This window comes from Dipodomys merriami, unplaced genomic scaffold (genome assembly GCF_024711535.1).
Source record: "Dipodomys merriami isolate MVZ:Mamm:240054 unplaced genomic scaffold, mDipMer1.0.p SCAF_33, whole genome shotgun sequence".
Classification (NCBI taxonomy): domain Eukaryota; kingdom Metazoa; phylum Chordata; class Mammalia; order Rodentia; family Heteromyidae; genus Dipodomys; species Dipodomys merriami.
The window spans coordinates 15,317,447-15,341,453 of record NW_027204826.1 but is presented as its reverse complement, the minus strand read 5'-3'; the positions used below and the strand labels follow the sequence as shown (position 1 = coordinate 15,341,453).

The window sequence follows — 24,007 nt, the reverse complement described above, 5'->3', positions numbered from 1 at the left end:
ATGTGGGTGGTTGATGTCACAACCCTCCATGTCTGTCCAAGTGGCTTTTCCTTCTTGTGTCAGTGTCTACTAGTTGGCATGGGCTTTGAGGTCAGAGTGCGCAATGGTCTGATGGAAAAGAGGTCAGAGGGCAGGCTGAGGGGTCGGAGGGCAGTCTCTGGCTTCGCCTGGCCTTGGAGCTGTGCAGATCTGGACTCCGATCTTCCATCACCGGCTGGCTGCAGGCTAGCCCCGCCTGGAAGGGTCAGAGTGGCCTAAGAGAGCAAGGGGTTCTCTCATTTCAAACAGACTTGGAAGAGACCTAGAACAAGGAGGGCAGCGGGACTGTGCTGCACCTGCCTGGCCTTTCAGCAAAGGTGCGGGCCTCAGTCTGTGTCCAGGGGATGGCTCAGTGAAGCCAGCAGTGGGGGAGGCCGGGGTGCTACCGCGCTGGGTGTGCTGGGTGAGTGCGTCAGGGCCGACCAGAGAGTAAGGTTTGGGGGGTTTGCCTGGGCTGTCTCACCAGGTTTTCTAGAGACAGTGACACATGGCTACCATACAAAAGCAGGAGGGTCTGGGGCTGGGTTAGCAGATGGGGCAGACGGCAGAGACCAAGAGGGCACAGTTCTATTTATTTTTTTTTTTTTTGCCAGTCCCGTGGTTTTGAATTCAGGGCCTGGGCACTGTCCTTGAGCTTCTTTTGCTCAAAGCTAGCACTGTACCACTTGAGCCACAGTACCACTTCTAGCTTTTTCTGTGTACATGGTACTAAGGAATCGAACCCAGGGCCTCATGCATGCGAGGCAAGCACTCTACCACTGAACCAACCACCTTCCCAGCCCCAGCTCTTAAATTGTTGACATAGATGAGAGCTGGGGCCGTCACCCCTTCCTCCAAAGCCCCCTGTCACTGTGAAGCCTGTCAGACCCGCAGGGGTGGCGAGACAGTGGAACTCCAAGATGGCACCCAGCCATAAAGCTGTGTTGCCTGTAAGTTATTAGCAATCTAGTGGTGGTACGGTACTGCCTGCTGGGGCTGGCTTCAAACCAAGATTCTTAGATCTCAGGTCCTAAGCAGCGAGGATAATCATTGTGATCCAGGTAGGAGCCTTACTTTCACCGTGCCGCAGGGCGGCTGGCTCCTGGGAAATGACATGAGTACTGGGGGTCCTGTCTTCTTCCTGGCAGGCTTCCCTGGCCTCCATCCTGGCTTCCTAATTTCCCCCGGGTGCGCCAGGCTCTGGTCTATGCCCAGACGTCAGCTGCAGTCTCTTGCTGATTGATCAGAACTCTCCTGGCCTCACACAGATGGCACAGGTGGCTGGGACCCCTCAGCTGGAAATAGGCACTTCTGTACAGGTGGGGTTTGTGTGGTGCCCCACTCAGGGCAGGTGAGGCCCACCCAGCACCCCCTGAAAGACCACGTAGGATTCCGGGGGCCTGTGTTCAGGGAAGAATGGAAGCTTCTCACCCCTTTGCTTCCCAGACAGCAGCCGGCGCTGGCTGAGAACCAAGAGCCAGAGGGAGGCAGTGGGAACATCTCTTGTCTCCTGGGGCTGCCGGTGGGATGGGCCAGGGCCACAGCGGTGGCAGGGTGGGGGAGGAGATGGCTGGAAGTGGGTGAAAAGGGACCAGTGTTCCACTGGCTTGAAAACAGGCAGCGATTGCCAAGGCTACAAAGGCCTCTGTTCAGCAATCCGTGCACTTCCATGTCTGTGGACAAAGGGAAGACCCTTGGCAGCCTGGAGGGGTTTTCATTTGGACTGTGGGGGAGGGGCAGAGCCAGGAATCCAGGTGGCTTTGCTCTCTTCTGTCCACCACTGGAGGGACGCAGCATCCAGGGGAAGGCAAGAGCCTGCCCAGGGCGGCCCCGCAGCCCCAGCGGGGGAAGGGGGAGGGGAAGACCCCTGGCCGGGGCAGGACCCTCACTTGTTCCTCCCTGAACTGTGCCCCACGAGAGAGCTGAGCTCTTTGTCAGTTGGAGAGGCAGGCACCCCTCTTTCTAGGAACTCAGGACAGAATGAAGCAAGAATGAAGACTTCAAAAGAAATTTATTTTTGAAAGGGCAGAGGGGGACTTTACAAGAGTCTGAAACCAGTAACTAGAAGATAAATAAAATACAAAGCCAGTATGTTGTGACAAAATTCCAGAAAACACACTGAAAAAAAGATTTTTTTTTTTTACAGTTTTGAAACTGCTTCACTTTATACATAATTACAGTCTAATATACAAAGGTGGGCTTAAATTCAGCTTTCTTCTTGAATAAGATTTAGCACAGATATGTTCACACAGCATCTGAAACAACCAGGAGAGCAGAGCTCGCCATCCTGCTGCGAGGGCGTCCCCAGGGAGGGGTGGCCAGGGCAGGGCAGGGCAGGACAGGCCAGGCCAGGCTGGCCACTGGCCACAGAACCTCCTTCAAAGAGTGCTGTGGGAGCGACCACCTGTGTGGCGATGGAGGTCTGGGGACGATCCTTTGAAGGGCCCGCAGCGGATGCCTGTGCCTCGGCCAAGGGCAGAGAGTACGGCCAGCCTGGGTCACCCATCCAGTAGCCTTGGTGAGGTGGGGAAACATCTCACATCCTGTTCAACTTCTGACGAATTAATGGAGACCTTTTCTTCTCCCCACTGCTTCCACGGCAGATTAGGAACCTCTTATTTTAGCACCTGGCCAGCAGGCGGGAGATTCCAAAGCTCTGCTTCCAAGGAATGTTATTTGACAGAGAAAAAAAAACGTAGAAACCAAACTCATCTGTCTGTCCTTGGTGTCTGAGGTGGCCGTGCGTGTGCGCGGTGTGGACGCAGGCTCATGCTTGCTAGGGAAGATGGCATGTGTGTTTACACTCCAAGGCCGTCCTGGCACGTGGGGTCTGGTCACCTCAGAGCTGCTCTGTCATCTGTGATTTTCTACACCTGATACACCTGATAACCGGCCACCCATCCTCAGATACTTCAGCTCCAAGGAAAATACCAGACTTCTTGGCAAGATGGACACGGAGCCACAGGGATAGAAGAATGACACTGGAAGTACTTCTAAGGAGAGCAATTTGTGGCTAAAGCACTGGCCTACTGGCTGTGGTTCCATCTCCATGGTGGGCTGCATTTACTTAAGCCCTGGCTTAAGTAAAAAGTAGAGGACTGGATCAAACCCAACCCAGCACAGGCTTCCTGCTAGCACTGAGGCCTTGCGGTGACTAACAGAGGCAGCTTTCAGTGGTATAACCCTGAGACACGGAAGAGGAAAGAAGGCTGGTGCGTACCTTTTTAAACACAAGCTTAGTAAGGGTACCTTCCTCTCAGATGGCTCATGGGGGTCGAGGAAACATTGGCAAAGGTAGAATGTGGCAATTTGCATGTTTTCTCCCTGTTTTCGAAGAAAACAGCTAACACGTTTGATTGTCTCCAAAACGGAGCCAATGGCTGTGTGTTTAAAGTGCTCCTACGCCACCAAGCAGGTGACAGGACCGAGACGGTTATCCTTTGAGAGAAGATACTGTTAGCCTCCCTGCTGCCCGGTGGACTCCGCATGTCAGGGGCTCTGGATGGTCTTCTATCTGTCCCTACCAAACTGAAGAACAACCTGATTTCTTCAGCTCGACTGGGTGGGTGGTTTCTCAGGGGGGAACTCACACCAGAGCTCCAAGCGTTTCTCAAGGTCATGAGCCGAAGCACAAGCAGCTGAGCCCCGCAAGGCCCCTCTCTGTAAGTGACATGGGGCGGGAGGCAGGGAGCAGGCCTGGCACAGCAAGCCATCTTGGGGAGCTCAGGATTGCCTTTGTGTGATTCCCATCTATGCAGGCAGAACTGACCGAGCTGCTAGAAGCTGCTGGGGTGTGGGGAGCGTGATGGCTCTGCTCCTCCAAATGCCCAAAGCTACCCGCCTCAGAGCTCGCTGTGAAGGGGAGCCGAGGCTGGGCAGAGGGGGGAGCAGCTGCTGGCACCACATCATGGCAAACACAGGGAGGCAGCGACAGGGACAGCCAGCCGAGCCCCGTCTACGCTGGACCTGAGGAAGGGGACAGGGCCAGAGGGCTGGGCTGAAGGCAGCGGCCAACTCCCACCGCGAAAGGCCCAACAGAAACGGGGTTGGTTTTGGTCTTAAAAGCCTCTTTCTGAAGAGTGTGAAGTTTCTTTTAAAAAGTAGGCAAAGGTAGCTCAGAGGTGGCCAATTTCTAAACTGCTGATTGAAGAAGACACCTCCGTGATAAAGGAGGTGTGGGGGGAGGGGACGAAGCCCCGCCTTCTCCCGGACTGTCAGCACAGGCTGATGCCTGGCCGCCATCGCTCTGCATGGGGTGGGCAGCTGGGTGGCTAGACCTGGCTAGCCTTACAAATAACACAAAACACGAGACACATACACAAAATAAATAAAACAGATTTAGGCTAAAAATCTGAAACCAGACTCTTTCAAATAAACTGAAAGATAAATATCTCCATCTGCAAGGCCAGCTTGCAGCTCAACATCAAGCACCAAGTAAAGATTCGCTTTCGCCAAGTCCCAGGCCTCCGACGCCAGGAGCAGACGCCATGCGGGGGGCCGGCGGAGCGGGGAGGACAAGCGTGACCAGAGATGTTGGCAGAGCAGCAGACACAGATGGAACAGAGGAAAGGACAGAGGAGACACGGGCAGCACTGTGACATCTCCCAGAGCGAGCAGAATTAATACTCAACAGAGCTTCGGGTTTAAAATATGGAGGAAACTAAGTCAGACTGTGGCCTTCCTTCTGACACAGAAGGATGACCCTCCCCACTCCCTCTCAGGGCCAGCTCCTGTCTGTGCTGGTGGAAACCCTGACCTACCTCTCAGCCAACTGTCCTGGTGCAGGGGCTGGTGCTGGGCGGGGCTCCTCGGGGCAGAGGGGCCCAGGCTGAGGCAGCTGCCTGGGGAGCCGCTTGGAGGCCTCTCCCAGGCTGGTGACACCCAATGGTGACACCACGCCATGGTGGGGAGGACTCTACTTCCTGTGTCTGGAACCACGCGTATGCAGGCAGCAGTCCATTTTTTCTGAACCTGATGTTCTAAGTTAAGCCAGGACACAGACTAAGGGGGACTGATTACACGCTTTCAAACCTTCTCTCACTGGTTTCACAAATGTCTGTCATTGCCTCTGAAATGAATTGAGAAATGGATACAAAAGGGGGAGAAGTGTGCCAAGGGGACCCAATCTTGGAGGACCACAGAGTGAAGGACAGAATGTCCACAAGCCACCAGGCTGAGCCCAAGCTACTCTCATGACTGAGATCGCCAGACCCCATGTGCGTGTACAATCTGCAGTACCTGCTCCCTGACTCCAGTTCTGTCCCCCCAAACAATACAAGGTGGGCAGAGTTTCAGTGGCATTTGGACCATCTATTTCACCCTGTGGCGGCTGCTAGCTCACATCCTAACCTGCGCCTGTACTTCAGGGGCGCTGCTTTCCGGGCATCATCCTGAGCAGGACCAGCCCCGCTGAGCCCTGGTTAGTCACAGGCCATGGCTGGATGGCATCTGTGCCCTTCCACCCTAACCTGCACACGACGTGCCTTGCCGAGGACTGGACACGGAGCCGTGGATGTCCAGTGTAAGAGACTTGTGCGCAAGGGCGGCAGGCGAAGCAGGTGGCACAGCCGGGGCTCAGGAGCCGGCTCAGCAGAAGATCTCCTCCCCCTCTGCCGACACTTCCGATGCGGGACCATCTGGAACAGTGAGACCAAGATGAAGACATGCGCAAACACCCTGCCTCTCCTCCCAGGCCAGTGTGGCGGGGTGGGACGGCTGGGCCATTGGTAAACAGGTCCCTCATGGTAAGCCTCGGGACTGGCACTAATGCAGTCCCGCTAATGGGAGAGGCCGGTCCTAACAAGACACAGGACAGGGTTCAGGGAAACATGGCACACAGTGGGCACTCTTATAAGTGGGCTGGGTGAGAGGAGTGCCAGCTTGGCTTTTGCCTGGCTGAACTGCGTCCTTCTGCCCCATGCCACTCCATGACCTTCATAAGACAAGCCCGCCCTGGCCAGCGGGGGTGGGCACTCACCACCAGGCTGGGAACGGCTTCCTTTGCTCTTCTTCTTTTTCTCCTTCTTTTCCTTTGGCTTAGTTAATCCGAAGAGGCGGGTGGTGGCACTCGAGGGGGCCTGGGCCTGCCCTTCGGGGCCCTTGCTAGGCTGGCCCGGGGAGCTCAGTATGTGAAAAGGCCCCTTGTCTTTGTGTGTCCGAGAGAGGCTGTTCCTTTTGGGGGAGATCGAGAGGTCCGAGTCCAGGGATCCTGATTTGGTGGCCGAGGGGGCAGAGGGCAGGGGGTGCTCCTCGGGATTGGGGAAGAAGGATGGGATGCGCATCAGCTTGCTGTGTGGATGGGGCACCTGCACGTGGTCAGGAGAAGGCTCATTAGGCGGGGGCTGCCCAGGCTGCCGCGACCCGTGTGCATGGCAGCGTTCGACACGTGTGTGAGGCTGCGTGTCTAGAATGAGCTGTGGTTTCCCTTACTGTCCTCTCTCACACAGGACCCAGGAACACATGAACACACTACCTCTGTGCCATGGATACGTCATGACGGGCACGGAGGGACCAGCGGGGCTCTGAGGAGAGAGCCTAGGAAAGAACGAGGGCAGCTCGCCGTGGCTGGGCTGGAGGTCAGGAAGGTCAGTCCCCTCTCAGTGGGGACCCTCTGGGGACCCACTCGTGTGGGAGTGGCTCTGTCCTTGTCATCAGGAGCACCAGCCTTTCTCTGCTCCTGCATCGCCCCCAAATCCTCCACAGAGAGTGAGCACAGCCGCCCCACATGCTGCACATGGCAGAAGGACAGCAGTTTTAAAGGACGGGGAGATTTGAGCAGTCAGGCCCTCCATCTGCTCCAAGTGCCCAGCGTGCGCGCTTAACAACTGGAAGACGACCACAGGAGAGCAGAACATGTACAGAAAAGCTTCGTCACCAGCAGCAAAGCAAGTCGGGCGTTATGCGGGGTCCTCCCCAAATAAGAATGCTATCTGTGCGTGGGGGAATGGGTGGATAGCGTGGGGGAATGGGTGGGCTCCTGGCTCTGTGAATGACCCCTGCTGGCACGCTGAGGACTCCTTTATCCTTGGTGGGCACCCACCAAGCTATGGCTCCCTGGAGAGCGGGCACTTGTCTGTAGTTTCCCGTGTGGCACAGGACAGAGTGGTAATCCTGGAAATCCCGGGTGGCTGCTGCCACCTGCTGCGACAGCCCACTGCTCTGTCTCCTTGGTCCATTAGCACCAAGGGTCCACTGTCTGCTTTGGCCTCCCAGAGATGCAACAGGCACCCAGAGACCCGACTCCTCCCCGCTGCGTGCACAAGCTCCCCCTCCGGTGGGCCTGGTGCGGGACCCCGCCATACCTGACAAAGGTCCCGCTCCAGCTGTCTCTGGCTGAGCAGCTCTGCCTCCCGCCTCCGCAGCTGCTCCTGCTCCCGCTCCAGCTGCCTCTGTGCAGCGCGCAGCCTCTCCAGGTCGCTCTGGTAGGTGCCCTTCTTGTGCCGGAGCTCCTCCCGGTCCCTCTCCAGATCCTGCTGTCCCAGCTGCACCTTCTCCTCGCGCTCGGCCAGCCGCGCCTCGCGCTCCCGCAGCTCCCGCTCCCGGGCCTCCCACTCCCGCTCGCGCCTGCGCTTCTCCTCCAGGTGCTGCGCCTGCTGCCGCTGCAGGTTGGCCAGATCCTGGCGCTGCTTCTCCAGGCTGCGCTGCTTCTCCTGCTCAATGAGCGAGCTGGGCCGTGACAAGCTCCTGGTGAGCGCCCGCTCGCTCAGCACCAGCCTCTGGTCCTCGATGTAGCTGTCCTGCTGGAGCACCACACCCTGGGGGCACACAGGACAGCCATGCAGGCCTGGACACTGCTCAGGACACTGCCGGCCAGGGGGACCCTCCTGACCCGGGCTAGGGGCCCTGTGACAGAGAGACCCTCCCGCCATGTTCTAGAAGTCTGCTCTGGTAACAGAATGCTGCCAGGTTAACCATGCAGCTAGCACACGAGAACCCCATTTCCTGTCAAGACTGGTGACACACTTCCTGCAGTGACTATGGCACCTGTGGTGGGAGGAGGTAGCGACAAGGCAAGGCAGCTGAGGGTCCAAGAACGGGGGGGGGGGGGGGTTGGGGGGGCAGAGAACTAGCACACCCAGGGAACAGTGGGGTAATGAGGACAGCCTTTCTAGAATGAGGTGGTTTCCCACAGGCGTGAGCCCAGATATTATCTGCGGGTTCCTTCAGTAGTCATGGTGGTAGATGGGGCGCTTGCTACTCTCACCTGACAGCCCCACCACCCATGTACCCTTAGGCAACCTGCACACCTTAGAGATCGAAATACCTGTCAACAACCATCCCTCTACTACTGCTCTCCCAAACCAGGTGCACAGAGAAGTCCCGTACCTGCAGAGTACTCAGGAGCTCATGGAGATGGACGATGCTTTGGACAACCTGCTACAAAAGGAGCAGAAGAGAACAGAACAGAACAGCCTGTTAGGGCTGCACAAGCATCACGACCCACCACCCTACATCCAGAATACAGCAAAGAGCTGCTACTGTGATGCAACCCAAAGAGAAGTGAGCGAGTATGAGTGGCCAATGCAACCACTTCTTATTGATTTCGCCCTTTGCCATCTTTCAAATTCTCTTATCCCTAAAAGGGAAGCTGCCAATTTGTGGACCCTACTTGTGAATGCATGAAGCCCTCAAAAACAATGGCAACTGTGCCCACCATGCACTATTTCTCACCCTGACTTTTTCACTGAGCAGGGGGAAGAAAGTGACACGTGGAAAAAGCAGCCGGCAGCTACTTGCAAGGGGCACATCCAGAGAGAAGCTGCAGGCCTGGTTCAGAAAGAGAGCACACAGGCAGAGTCCTGCAGGGCACAGCTGCATTTAGGCTCCTGTGCCGACAAATACAGGACATGCTCCTTCTCAGCATTTTGGGGGTGGCAGGAAGAGTTCCCCTTAGTTTAGAAGTTCCACAGGAGATAGACAGTATGCTAAATGCAACAATGCTCTGGAAGGTATAGCAGTCAGGCTGGTACCAGGGTCGGATCTCTGACTTGAAGGATGTCAACATCCTGCTTTCTTTCATAGCTTAAACAATACCGCATGAAAGGCAGTACTCCAAGAAGTAAACTCAGCTTGTGTCCTTGAAGGATAGGAACTCTGCAGATTTAAACTACAAGTTAAATCTCGACTCTGGACTTGTGGCTTTGGGGGTCAGGTGTATGTTATAGGAAAAGTTGCTTCAAATTCCACTTACATGTGTTTAGACAGAAAGAAACTACCATGGGGGCTTCGGAGCCCTTGTGTTGACAAAACTATGTTGACAAAACTGACTAAATTATGGACAGAGAACCAGAGGCCTATAGCATAGAGAATATTATAGTTGGCAAATCCCAGAGTTAGTGCCTCCAGATTCCAAAAGAAACAGAAAAAGCCATGAAAACAGATGACATGATCAGCTGATATAGAAACTCTAGGCAGGAGTTGTAAACATAAAAACAAAGCTGAACATTGCTGTTCTTTTCTTTTTTTTTTTTTTTTGCGGGGAGGGGGTGGGGGATGGTCAGTCATGGGGCTTGAACTCTGGGTCTGGGCACTGTCCGTGAGCTCTTCAGATCAACGCTAGCACTCTACCACTTGAGCCACAGGGACACTTCTGGCTTTTTCTGCGTATGTGGTGCTAAGGAATCGAACCCAGGGCCTCATGCATGCAAGGCAAGCACTCTACCACTGAGCCACCTTCCCAGCCCCTGCATTGCTATTCTTTTATACAGTCCTTTCTTAAAGACAATCTAAAGGCCTCACTTACCTCACTGTTTCTCTTAAGCATAAATACAAGGTTAGCATTTCCGCCCTATGAACATAAAAATACAAATTATTAAATGAAGATCTTGATGCAAAAATTATCCTCAGTGCACTTCTAAGTTAAGTTGTAGTTTGCCATTTTAGTTCCACAGTAGCCTCTGAGGGTACGAGGTGGAACAGCTTGGCATTGGAGCCTTATAGAAAGGCTATTGAAAGGGCGGGGCTCCTAAAATTAGCCTCTTCCTGCAAATGGTCCCGGTAGGGCCATGGTGAGCTTACGAATTTAAATGTGGTACTCAAGGAGCCAGAGAGCCAAGAATAAGGAGCCCTCAGCTGTGTGGCTTGGTAATGTGCTTTCCCCTGACAGTAAGGCAGAGTCTCATTTACAGTGGCAAGTCCAACATGCAACCCCAGATCGACATGGGTAAGTTAAAGGTTGTAAATTTGGTGGGAAGAACTGAAAAGGCTCGCAGGTAAGTGCGCTTTAGAAGGATTACCTTTTTCAGACCACTATCCGACTCTGCTCTCCTCAGATCTTGGCCATCATCATCTTCCTTCTCACCTCCTAAATAAAGTTTTCTATTTTTATTAAAGTTGTAAAATAAACTAGCCAAGAGGAGAGTACAATGGAGACAAGTTATAGACACCAAAGGAAAACGCCATTCTGTGGCAGCCAAACCACTTCTGCTTTCAGTGCTGAAGAACTGAAGGACAAACAAGTAGAGCAAGCAGCCCTACAGCACACGGGGCCCACAGGTGTTTGGAGGTTCTTTGGGAACAGGACCATGAACAAACATGAAATCCACCTTCCACACACACATTTATACACAGTTCTTTCAGTGTGCTTTTGTTCTGACTGAAACATGTTACAAGTTAGGTGGAATTTTCCACTTGTAGAGTGATGTCAGTATTCAAGAAGTTTTGGATTTTGGAGGATTTCAGATTCAGGATGCTTCACCTAAATTATCGCCCTTAGGGTACATATACAGCTTAGCTGAGATCAGGAAAACCATTGTTACTCAGGATGAATGTCACAAGAACAATGGCCGCAACTGATCAGGGGACGAGAACACTGGCCACACTTAGTTTTAGTTCCACGGGGTTACTGAGATGGACTACTGACCTTTGGAAGCGTTCATCTGGTGGCTGTCAAATCCTCCAAAGGTCTCTGCTCTCCGGGGCAAGGAAATGGGGCCAACCGTAGCTTCCTGCTCAGCAGGGCTGCTGGCAGCCTGCCCGAGTGTGCCTCCTAGACTTCCACTCACCAAACCCTGAAGGATCTCCACTGCAAAGGAAAGAAGACAAGCAAAGCTGATATCCTCTCTTTTCCAGTGAGAAGGGGGGAAATGTCATGGTAATACATGAAAGGTACAGGAACAGGCCAGAAAGTTCCGAGGAGTGATTAGGTGATGCCCTGCCCAGAGGGTCTCAGCTCATGGTGCATGTTTCAGTTGGATTCTACTGGTAATCGAAGAGAAATCTTCAACATTAGAAGGTGAAGCCTGGGAGATGTGAAAGAATGCAGGAAAGGCGGAGTGATTTACTGGAAAGAGCCTGGCTTCTTAGAGGGAGAGCCAAAGCAGCCATGAGATGTCCCCAGGAAGGAAGGTGGGTTGACTGGAGGACAGACAGTGGATTCAAGGAGCTAGAGCAGTGGAAACACTTAAGTCTTCAAACTTGACCCACTGGAGTCCCTTCCTGGAGCAAAGCTTATAGAGGAAGAAATACTGAAGGTAGAAAACCACTGAGCAGGGGAGGAAAAACAGGCAAACACAGGTGCATACAGCATAGAAATGGGATCAGAGGCAGGAACACTCTCAGCAAGCCAACGTATAACCCCAAGCACCACACAAAGTAAGTGGTTCTACAAACTAAAATTAATTTCATACAAAAATGAGCAACAGGAAAGTTCTGGAGTCAAACCCCATATAACATTAAGAGAAGAGGAGAACAGGGGTATACCTTGCTGAAAATAATAAAAACATATCAGAAGGACATGTTCATAAAATAAATGAGCTAATGAATGCATTAACAAAATGACACAAGGCATGAAGGAATTTAAGTCACAACTGGAAACACAAAACCAGGTATGGTGACACACGATGTATCCCAGTTATCAGAAGTGAGTTCTAGCAAGCCTGGGCTGCCTCAAATTTAATGAACCAATGAATTAAAGAAATGAGTATTGCAGCAGACCACCATGAACCTGGGAACAACCTACTGCAACCAAAAGCAGGGAATATTTGAATAAGACTACTTTGATAAAACAGTATGAAATATTTTAATTTAAAACGACTCGAAAGCCCTTTGGGCATCTAGGCAAGGAGAATGCATCTGTAGGAAAATCAAATGATCACCAGCCTCTGAAAGCAATGCTTCATGCCACTATAAAACCAAAAGTAACCTGTGAGAATTAAAACATACGTAGGGGAAGAAAATGCAAGCCAAGGAAAGTTCAAGTATAGGGTGAAAAACTGCTGCCAATATGCCAGAGTTTAGGGACTATGATACTCAGAATATCCCGAGGTATCTGCAAGGAATCATCTCTGAATCCAGATGTGAATCTGAAGGAAAGAGAGGACTGAACTGCTGTATGAATAAAACAACAGCAGTTCTGTCCTCTGGAGTTTTGAGCTGACTCAAAAACTGCTTGGAAAAAAGGGGAGAAATGGTATGTAAGAAAGTGAATATAGCCGGGCACTGGTAGCTCACACCTATAATCCTAGCTACTCAGGAGACTTAGATCTGAGGATTGCAGTTCAAAGCCAGTCTAGGCAAAAAAGTCCGTGAGACTCTTATCTCCAATAAACCAAAAGAAAACCAGAAGTGGCGCTGTGGCTCAAGTGGTAGAGAGTTTGACTTGAGCTGAAGAGCTGAGGGACAGTGCCCAGGCCCAGAGTTTAAGCCCCATGACCACCACCACCAACAACAACAACAAAAATTGATTACAAGCTGGGAAGCTGCTTTCTTTTGGAGGGAAGTACATGGAGGGTTTTGATTCAGGGAGTTTGGCTACATTTTGAATTTCTGACCTGGGTAGTGGTTACAGTTTATCCGTGAAGTAACTGGTACTTTACATTACAATAGCGAAGTGGAAATATGTGAATAACATCGGCATGTTGGCGTGTAAATCACTCTGGGATGAAGGGGGGAATACTGAGTGAAAACCACTCTTACCCTCGCTTATTGCACTTTTCATCAAAGGTCCTCCTTTGGGGGCCTCCTCGGTGTTGGCTCGGAAGAGGGCTCTAGGGCTGTGAGTTGGGGAACAAGCCTCTGGCAAGGGAGTACTGCACTCGCTCATGTCCCGAAAAATCATCTCCTTCTCTTCCAGCAGGAGGAGGATCTGCTGGTCCTTCTGCTGAAGTTGCTCTGCAAGTGTAAGGAGAAAGGGATCTGATTTATCTTCTGTTTAGGTTTACTAGATGAGTGGCACGTGAGCACCACCTTGTGGTCATTTCTGAGGTGACTTAGGGCAGAAAGCATGTATGCAGGAGGGCACACACACACTTCTCATCAGGAAGGCAATATGATTTCTACCCAGAAAACCTCTAGGGTCTCTTACAAACACTGTTTCTTCTGACACAGGTCTGCCCCTTGTTTTGCCTACCTTCCTTGGCTCCAACTGAAGCTGCAGTTTCTGCAGTTTCTCATCTTTCCCAGAACTGAAAATCACTCTTTAAAACAACTCCAGTCCCCCACTGTGATGACATCAGTTTCTTTCGGCCACTCTCTTGGGGCACTTGTAGTACACATTGCTCTAGGTGATCTCACTTGAATACCTCCTCTATACCAATCATTGCAACTCAAATCTACTTTCTTTGCTGAACACCAGAACAGTGTGTTCCACTATCAAATGGCCAGTTCTACCAGATGCCTCATTCTTAGGATAAGAAAACAGTTTCGTTCCCAGTGTTGTCAATCCACCTCCTCCAGTAGGCTTACATCTTCTCCCATCAGCCCTTTCCATTCTCCAGGCTATCCAACTCGGGAGAGACCTTGCCTCCTTCTTTTGCCTACCATCTACCCCTACTTGCCAGATTTTAATAACCCTATTTTGTACTCCCATCTGTCCTCTCTCTAGCTCACCTCTCGCTGAACCTAAGATTTTCACAATTCGTCTGCTTCTATGGCTCTCCTATTTAGATGTGCAATTCTCTCAACAGGCTTCAACAAATACAAATTTGTAAACCATTCTATCATCTCCTCGCTTCGTAACACAGAACCTCCCAGCGTAAGCTCCCATCACTGGTCCTGACCCTGATGTACCAACTTCTTCATGCAGATATTCTTAGATGGTGGGCTAACTGTCAGATGGAGCTCATCAATCTGCTCTTCTGAGACACGTACACTTCCACAGCCCACTGATCCACTAGAACACTATGTGTTCTACTCTCGTTTAGGTATCCTTTGCATGAGGGTGAGCTTCCTTAGGACAAGGGCTGTCTTTTAGGAATCTGCATCCCTGCCCTGAGCAGTACACCTAAGCCAGGTGCTTAACAAATGCTGCCAGAAGGAAGGCTTCATCTTTGTCAACGAGGACACAACTCCGGCTTTGGTCTAAACCTGGCCATCTTTATTTTTCCTCCAATGAAATAGAACACTGTCACCCTGTACAGCTGGAGGGACTAATGAACTCACAGCTGCATACACATACTAGACTCAGGGCCTCATTTCTACAGTGGAAGGTTCCACATGCCACTGGCAAAAGGGGAAAAGTATACCAGACCCCATTATTTTTAAAACAGGGATTAGAACCAGATGTGGTGGTACACATCTGTAATCCCAGCACCTGGGAGGCTGGAGCTGGAAGATGCAGAGTTTGACGTCACCCTGAGCTACAAATCAGAGATATGGAATGGAATGTGGTTCGGTTCCTAACTACACATTTGGCCCTGGGATGTTTTTGCCCTCAGAGAGTCAACTGTCTCCTCTGCACAATGGATGAAAGAGTTTTTATAGGGATGTTAGCAAGACTTTACACAACAGCAGGTACTCAGTATATGGTGGCCAGACATGATCAATAAGTACCTTTTGGGGCTGGAAAGATGGCTTAGTGGTATAGTGTTTGCCTTGCATGCATGAGGCCCTGGGTTTGATTCCTCAGCATCACATAAACAGAAAAAAGATGGAAGTGGTGCTATGGCTCAAGTGGTAGAGCGTTAGCCTTGGGCTGAAGAGCTGAGGGACAGTGCCCAGGCCCTACAACTGACAAAAAATAAAAAAGTGCCTTTCTACTGAGACCACCTCACAAGCCATCTGTGAACCTATGAAAGCCAGTGACTACTAATGGGAGGACTGGAACAGATTGGCTAGAGACATGTTTTCACAAATTCCTTTCTTTCTCTACCTTAACCCTAGCTGTGACTATGAAATCTGGCAAATTCTCTGTGACGAGGAACGAAGAAGGTACTTCTACACTCTTAGAAGTCCAATGACAAGACCAGACAATCAATAGTCCCCCTGGATCTGGTACTTGATTCTTCCTGCCATTCTCTGCCAGGACTCATCTCCCTGTTGCCAAGGCTGGCAGAGACAGCTCTGGAGGGAAGAGCAACCTAGGCCTCTGGAAAACATAAGCATCTTGTGCAACAATGGATATTTCACAGACAAGGACCCCAGGCTACCTCTGACAGTTGCTTACCTTTTAACTCCCGGGCTTTGGTGTCTAACATTTTCTTTTCTTCCTCATTCTCACTAGGAATTCCTTCATCTTCATCTCTATTCCTAACACAACCGAAACAAAACAAGACAAAGATTCCTAAAAAGTCAATGACTCTAGTCACTGCCCAGTCTGTTATGAAATTGTATAGTTACTAACAGGGCAGGGAGGGGTGGGCTGTGGCAGTTCACGTACAGGGTGTTGATTGTATCCTGGATGATCTGAATCCAGCTGTTCCGCTCCTCTTTGGAACTGGCGTGGACCTCCACCATCTCTGGATCTTTCACCCCCATACTAATTAGGAACAGACCTTTCTCCTCATGTGCCACTTCTCTGACTATCAGCTTCTTTAAAGAGATCACCGTTGATTTCTGGTCCTGCATAAAGGGGAGAGGAAAGACTTAGGCTGTGAAAACAACTGGGTAGCTCTTGAGGACTACACTGACATTAGCTAAGACCACATGCTGGTTTAAATGTTTACTACCATTTTTTAAAAAATGGCAGGTTTAGGTAAGTAAAGAGAAATATCTCAATACTGCACTCAAATTTTAACAGAAAGATTTCCAGAATGAGATGACAATTTATGGCCATAGTTCTCTAGTCACATCTTGTACATGATGAATCTGAACAGGTTCCCCAAAGAAACACTGCTTAGCAACATCTTCTATGGGCAACAGTCATGTGAGTAAATACAGAGGTTAACCACCAATAATGCTCAGGGCAGGCCGAGGAACTTTGAGAGGACAGAAACAGAATTCCGCCAGCCAGTGGGAAAGACAATGGAAACTACCCAGGGTATGTGAGAAATTACTCAAGAGGAGTTTTTCCTGGGTCGGTTAATTTTCAGAGGGTAGGTGAGGCCATCACAGAGTGTTTACATTCCATACACTCAACCTAGCTGTTTGGGATACTGTTAAATCCAAATGGAAGACAATCCAGCTTACCAATGATGCGAAGATGTATTTCTGGTCCTTTTCTTGAAGGAAAACCAAAATGTCAGAGAGCAGAACCGCTTGCACCTCTGGAAAGTGGAAACAGGGAATAAGATGAGCCCAGTGACTACTGAAGGGCTAATCAAGTGCAGAAGGCTTTCAATGAACGAGGTGCAGCAGCATACCTCCAACGGCCAACTCTACTCTGAGAACACCCCTTCCTCTCCGCCTAAGCAACACCGTTTTACAATTCTGCTCCAGGGATGCTCCCCGCCACTCACCCCTCTCCAGGGATGCTCCACCCCACCCGCCCCTCTCCAGGGATGTTCCACCCAACCTGCCCCTCTCCAAGCATGCTCCTCCCACCCACCCCTCTCCAAGTGTGCTCCACAGGGCACTGGCCGTCCTTGGCATACATTCACTTGAGGACGAACATGATTAAACAGCAGCTCCTAGTTCCTTTGTAGCCATTTCAAGCCAAAGAACCTATTATTCTGCCACTTGGTTCTACCAGCTGGGATCTGTTCATTTTGTTTGAAGAACATATAAATTGCAATGGCAAAGGAAAGAAAAGAGTGCTGGCTCCAGGCAGCAGCCCTAGGAAATCAGGTCCTCATAAGAAAAAGTAGAGGATTCTGATGCCATGCCCGCATAGAAGATGGACTGCAGGAGGCAGTATGAACAGAGTTCTGAGCTAGGGCTCTCAGAACATCACTGAAATCAAGGCTGAGATTCAGGCAGGTGCCTTACTTTAAGCTCATCACGGAGTAATGGAAGTACATAGCCACTGGTGGCAGCAAGAGGTCTTCTGAAATTATTCTGCCCTTTTCCTTAATACCTATCCTGCCTTACCACAGGAACGCCAGCACCTTCCTCCACCACCATTCATCACGCCTTCTGCTCCAGCACTACCCCTGGCACAGTATACTTGGGCTAAGGCTCCCTGAGTGCTACAATGGTCAGCTACAGCATCACAACTCCGAGATAAGAGCATGCATTCCCCCCATTTCTCTAGGAAGTGGAGCTGATAGCAGGGCCTGGCCTGCTCCAGACCCTCAGCTCCACAGCCAAGGGGAAAGGACTGATATAGGCAAGGTTGATCAGAGGTCATAGCTCACATATAGATTCAGCCAGTATGGGTTTGATGAAAACAACTGTTTTTAAAACTTTTTAGAAATCAAAAGTACAGACACATAAAAAATAAACCTTCCAACCTCTTTGATTTAGTGTGGCTGACCATGTGGAAAATGAAAATTATTAACCAAAGGGAGAGTGAGTCATAGTTATGACCTCTCTGGCTTTTGGGAAAGATAAAGGAAGCAAATACGAAGTGTAACAAGGTCTAGTTGAAGCAGGTTTGTGACCTTTCTTCAAGGCCTCAGGAATCACGAAGCCCACACCTCGCCCCTCCTCTGGAGGTCTCACCACACCTTTCTATTTCCCATTTTCCCCACTGCTTCATTTGTTTACCTCGTGGCGTTTTCTATGATTCTGTAAGCTATCTCAAACTGTCCTTTCTGATCTAAGATTACCAATAATTAAATGTAGCTCCTGTTTGATGTCTGCACATGGCTCTCAGGGAAGAAGAAACTTGTGGTGATCTTCCAACAAATACTCATGGGCGGGGCCTATTCTTCCCAGGGACATTGACGCAGACAGAAGTGAGCCAGCTTACCTTTCAGCCTTCCTGTGACACTCTTCAGAAACACACTCCCGTCACGTACCAGCTTCTTCCTTTTCAAGTCCTCCTTCGCAAACATCTGCCCACTCTTCATCCTCATGATCGACTTGCTGTCTGTCTTCGTGTAAATCTCACTGAGACGTACCTTCTTCTCATAACTTGCTACTTTGCTGTCTACAGCTCCAATCACATCCTTCACCAGGCTCAAGGACTGAGCTAGATCTTCACGTTCCACTTCATTGTCTTCAGGAAGAAAGAACAGTGCTGCTTTTAATGGCTGTTCTCTTCCAACAAGAGAAGGGGAGGGAATCATGCCTCCCTGTCCACAGGAACCATTTTCTCTTTGTGGTCATGCTGTCAGAGTGAAGCCAACACACTAGCTCATGTCTCCTCTTTTTCTTCTGTCCTAAGTTTTAATCTTAAAGGCAATTAACAGTTTTCAATGCTATGAATGAGATATAATTGGTTGCTCCATTCTTAAATGAAAGAAGCCAAATGTCTTTAGGACAAAAGACTAAAAGTAGAACAAAGAGCAACACGTTATTTGCACACAAGGAGATTGTGTTCAGCTGGACAGGTAGAACAGACTTATAATCCCGGCACTCAGTGGGCTAACATGGACCATCATATGTTTGAGGCCAGCTGAGCTATATAGTGAAACTCTGTTCAAAAAAGTAAGAAACCACCAAACAATAAAAACAGAAGGAAGGAAAAAAAGTCTTCAATCTAAATACATTATCTCTTCTAGACTTACTAGAGGATGAAAGAGCTCACGCTGGCAAACAAGATGTGCTTAGAAGGGGACCTACCTTTGGTGCACTGTAATATTCTTTGGAATAAAACTGGGTATTTGGTGATTCTCTGGGTTACAAGTAAGATGCACTCTGGGATTCCAAGTCTCCTCACCAACGAACTGCCCATCTTCTTCTGCAAGGGAGAAGACACCGTTAGGAACAGCATGAGAGAGTAAGCCCTGGCTAATGCCCAAGCAATGGGGTCACATGTCATCCATCAGTACCTTTACAAAAGCCTGGAAGCGCTTATCCTTTGTGCAAAGGTCTTTGAAATAGTTCACAGACTGGTTGTGCTGGCCACAAAACTTGCCATATACCTTCTTTAAGCGTTCCGCATTCTCACCCGAAAACTGCAGAGGACAGAGGACAGTGATTCTGTGTAATTTAGGGTGCCATTCTGTAAAAAGCTGCCAGTGTATTCGTTACCCCTCTCCAATAAACTGGTATAGTGACTTTGGAAATCAGTTTGGAATTTCATCAAATGGCTTAAAATAAGGTTCCCATAAAGACCCAGCAATCCCACTCCAAGATGTATACCCAAGAGAAATAAAAACATACATCCACACTAAGACTTAAATAACAAATATTCATGGCAGCGTTACTTATTCATAATAGCCCGCAAGTAAGAAAAACAGAAATGTTCACTAATGGAACAATGAAATACTGTATGGGTTTGAAAAAGGAATGAAATACCGTTAACATGCTATAATTTGTTTTTGAGGTACTAAGGATTGGACACAGGACCTCACACATACCAGCCACATGTCCTACCAGTCGGGCCATGCTCCACAATTTTTAAGAATCATGTAAACAGGCCATTCACACTTCCTATTCCATGGATGCAAAATGTCCAGAAAAAGCAAATCCAGAGATCAAGAACAGTAGTGGATGCCTAGACCTGGCACAGACTACTGCCAAGTGGGGGTTTCCTTCTGGAGGGATACAGATGTTCAAATTCACTGTGGTGATGTCTGCACAACTGGGAATATACTAAAAACCATTTCGCTGTATACTTTTTTTCTGATCCTGGAGACTGAACTAAGGGGCCTTGTACTTGTTCATGGCTGGTGCTCTACCACTTAAGCTGTGCCTTCAGGCAGGCTTTATGCTGATTAATTGGGGGTGGATTCTTACAGACTTTTCTGCCCAGGTTGTCTTTAAACTGTGATCCTCCAGATCTCAGCCACTGGGACCCAGCTTAATTGTACATGTTAAAAGGGTGGATTATATAGGATATGCCTTTTATCTCAATAAAGCTACTATTTATCTTTAAAAACAAAGTCAGATATACCTGTGTATTGTGTGCATAAGAAATGCAAATGTGCTTTTACTTTCACTTGTCATGAACGCAGTAATAAATAAACAAAACTAAGTTTTTTTTGTTTTTTTTATGAGGCACTCTTACAAATGTGATCTCAGTAAGTTAGATAGGGTTTGGGTACAGCTTAGTGGTTAGCACTTGGCTAACACATGAGGCCTTAGGAGCAACATGCTCAGAGTGCACCATGGGTAAATAATGAGGTTCTTCCAAAAGGTCCTGAGTGTGAGCCATGGTACCACATGTTCACAATCAAGTTAGAGGAGCATCAGAAACATCTATTTTTCCTTAGGTTCAGGCAAGCAGTTCTAGTAATTCTACATGGTCCTTCAATTCCCAAAATCCATGCAATCTCAGCTGTCTATATAAACATATGTTTATCTTGGGATAAATCAAGCACCTTCTGCATGGAGTCTATCTAATGCATGCTAAACTCTGATTTCCATGACCTAAACACCTCTGGAGGCAACCAAATTTCCTTGTCAAAAATGCAAGAGGATGCTGGGCAGTCCCCAACGGGGAACCGGAAGCAGAGAGATCCTTCAGTTACTTGCTTTTACTATAAATCAAAAACCCCAAAAAGGTTGACACTGGCACCGGCACACAGAACAACAAATGCACACTAGGGGACTGATGTTTGAATCTCAGCATCAAAGATCTTACTGAAAGGGAATGTACAAACACAAGGAGATACAAATGATAAACAGGTAGCAGTTAGATGAGGTACCTGTGCAGGTCCTGAGCGCAGAGAGGAGGCAGAAAAAGAGAAGCGGAAAGTGTTTGGAAGAGAGATGACCAGGGAGCAAAGGCTCTCATTTATGGGGTTCCACTTTTAGGCTCTGACTGTTGCACATTCCTTGGTCTGCATTTCCTAACATGTCTGGTTTTACTCCTAGAGGCCCCCTCTGGAGATGAAGTCATAATCACCAGAGACTGCACCTGGCATTAGTGGGTGCTCAATATTACCTGAATAAAAACTGAATCAATGAAGTGAGGGGAATGGATTCAAGGATACAAGGAAATTCTCAGACTAATGTTCTGGCAAGGAAGCCTCTGCATCTGCACAGAGACTGTGGTTTGCTGGAGGAAAAAGATCGGGCCACATGGGTTGCACAGCACCCTTCTGTCAAAGGTATGCTTCAGACGCTTTTTCAAGAGCAGTATTTTTTTTAAAGAAATATTTATCAATAGCTGCTTATGACTGACGCATTTTAAAAAGCATCAAGACAGCCGGGCGCTGGTGGCTCACGCCTGTAATCCTAGCTACTCAGGAGGCTGAGATCTGAGGATCGCAGTTCAAAGCCAGCCCGGGCAGGAGAGACCGTGAGACTCCTATCTCCAATAAACCACCAGAAAACCGGAAGTGGCGCTGTGGCTCAAGTGGTAGAGCGCTCGCCTTGAGCTGAAGAGCTGAGGGACAGCGCCCAGGCCCAGAGTTCAAGTCCCACGACCGACAAAAAAAAAAAAAAAAAAAAAAAAGCATCAAGATAAATTTTAGCTAAATGTTTTGAGACTGAAATATCACCACTTCATTCAAAATCAGTGGTAATACATATTTTAGGAAGTATTTTAGGGATTGTGTCTTGATACAATTTCTAGGCTTCAGCTGGTTTGAAGTTGAATGATATCCTTCTAATATGAGCCATAGGGGAAGCATACGACTTCCAACAAGTATTCTTCATCTCTTAAATTATATTGTTAAAACAGTACTGTTTTCTGACGATGGCATGGACTTTGAGAAAGAAAAAAAAGAACCTTTAATTATGTATCAACCTCTTCCTGCATTTCTAAAATTGCATACACAAGAGAAATCCTACTGTCTTTTTGTAATTAGGGGGAGGTATGTGGGTCCTTGAACTCAGGACCTGGGAGCTACCCCTGTTTTGTGCTCAGGACTAATGCTCTATTACATGGGCCACAGAGCTCCACCTCCTCTACTGTCATTTTTTTTAGAAAGGAAATTGAAGCTCTGAGAACTTAGCTTCCCTAAGCCTACCATAATAAACAGTAGAGTCGAGATGTGAATGGTAAAGTACATGAACTTGAAACCCATTTGCTCACCTGATTTATAAGCACATCCCCTATCCTCTTGATAAGAAAGTTCTTTTCACTTTTATCCACTAGAGATTCCTTCTTCCGCTCCAGGATCCTCTGAAGGAACTGGCTATGGATACTGATGAGCTCGTCCAAACAGGGGAACAGCTTGTCCACCATCTGCTGCTCAAAAAGCAGCTCTGTCATCATCCCCCGGCTGTACACGTCACTCATGATCTTGAGTGTGCGGATGTGATGGAACTCAGTCTGCATCAGTTCTAGGAGAACAGGGACCAAGGGGCCCTCAAAGGTCATTTGCTGCAGTCACATTTGAGCCCGACCTAAATTTTTAAACTGAGTCAACAATTGTTTTTCCCTTAATGTGTTCCCATCTAACGCTGTACATATGACTTAACATATTCTGATGATAGGTATACTGGATTCTAAATAAATAGTATTGGTTAGCTTCAGCAACTCTCAGAACTGACCTATGTCCCTTCTCTTTTCTGTTGCACCTGAGGAACTACCTATGTTTTCAGAACAGACCTCTCTGGTCCCCAGGGGTGCTATACAACAGCATGTAAACAAGCTGATTAAAAGAACAAAAAGTATCTAGAACGGGGAAGATGGATGAAGATGGATGTACCAGTAAGCCCCTATCATATACCCCAGTTTTCAAACAAAATCTTTAAGATGCACAATTTTCAAAAATTGACTTTCCTACAATAGTTCAGCAAATCAGTTTAAAAACAACATACTATGCAAAGAAGAAAAAAAATCAAATAAATTAAGAATCTCACCGTAAATTACTTCTTGTTGTTTGACGATGTCTTTCTTCTGTTGTTTCAGAAACTTGCTGTCCACAATCTGACTCCAGGACTCGGCTTCTAGCTGCTTGGAATCAGTCTCAAAGTCTCCCATTAGCTGTCCTTCATTCATGTCTGTGCCTACTCCTCAAGATATACAAAATTTATCTCAGAATCTTGGGTTTGTGACCTCTAAAAAGGTGAACTTCCCTTGAGATAACAGATGCCTTCATAAGATAAATACTCTCTACATTAATTTAGGGTACATCCACAGAAAGCGTATCCTGGTATGAGAAAAGAATCAATGTCCTGATTGGGAGTGACAGGCTCTATTCAAAACTGGCTAAGAATATAGCCATCCCGTATGTAATTTCAACATGACAGACAAAATTCCTATGTAAAGCTGGACAGACGCATTCTGCCTCTAAGAGAACAGGCTTACAATGTGTACACAAATACATCTGTATGAAAGAGTATGCCCACATTAAAAGTAATAGCATCCTTCCACAGACCCAACGATGGGGTTAGAAATTCATTGTAATGCATTTGATGCTTCCCAGACAAATCAGGGATTCTCCAGTTAGGGCACAGGAACAGCAGACACTATTACTCACTAACTGTAGTGGAAAGAATGGCGCACCATTGCTACAAAGGCATATGATATAGGCCAACACTTCCTCTTACCTTCGTCAGTGAGTGACTCTGTGGACTCGTTCACCTTGCAGATTTTATTCAGTGAATCTGTTGAATGAGACAGGAATTTCCAGGTGTTTGACATGTTCTCATCATTGCCGACTCTGGGGACAAAAAAAATAAATATACTGTTAAATGTATCATCATAGCATCATCATATTCTTAAACAAGTACCAGAAAAACTTGAACATGGTAGCTGGCTCTATGTTCTATGATGACCCAGGACAAACTGCTCATATCAGGATCTACAGCAACATGAAACATTATTAATAGTGTTTTGAAGTATTTAATCTCATTATAAACTCAAAACTGTTTCAATTGTTTTGCTAAA

General features: G+C 48.4%; 1 protein-coding gene across 10 annotated transcripts in view; it reads right to left on the bottom strand.

Moving 5' to 3' along the window:
* Positions 1-2,010: 2,010 nt before the first annotated feature.
* The window catches only part of Akap13 (A-kinase anchoring protein 13), a 174,876-nt gene continuing 152,879 nt past the window's right edge, over positions 2,011-24,007 (bottom strand). For 4 of the 10 annotated variants that reach the window (XM_070043194.1, XM_070043197.1, XM_070043202.1 and 1 more), the window contains 17 exons: positions 23,668-23,780; positions 22,978-23,130; positions 22,205-22,455; positions 19,050-19,175; positions 18,841-18,958; positions 18,026-18,274; positions 16,363-16,439; positions 15,578-15,795; positions 15,401-15,483; positions 12,934-13,128; positions 10,880-11,041; positions 10,254-10,321; positions 9,761-9,805; positions 8,344-8,394; positions 7,320-7,772; positions 5,996-6,323; positions 2,011-5,654 (listed from right to left, as the gene is read on the bottom strand). In XM_070043194.1, the coding sequence (XP_069899295.1) occupies positions 5,605-5,654; positions 5,996-6,323; positions 7,320-7,772; positions 8,344-8,394; positions 9,761-9,805; positions 10,254-10,321; positions 10,880-11,041; positions 12,934-13,128; positions 15,401-15,483; positions 15,578-15,795; positions 16,363-16,439; positions 18,026-18,274; positions 18,841-18,958; positions 19,050-19,175; positions 22,205-22,455; positions 22,978-23,130; positions 23,668-23,780 (2,740 nt within the window). In that variant the 3' untranslated portion in view covers positions 2,011-5,604. The remainder of the gene's footprint in view (positions 5,655-5,995; positions 6,324-7,319; positions 7,773-8,343; positions 8,395-9,760; positions 9,806-10,253; positions 10,322-10,879; positions 11,042-12,933; positions 13,129-15,400; positions 15,484-15,577; positions 15,796-16,362; positions 16,440-18,025; positions 18,275-18,840; positions 18,959-19,049; positions 19,176-22,204; positions 22,456-22,977; positions 23,131-23,667; positions 23,781-24,007) is intronic. The other 6 variants (XM_070043199.1, XM_070043201.1, XM_070043203.1 and 3 more) reach the window with 4 other exon arrangements.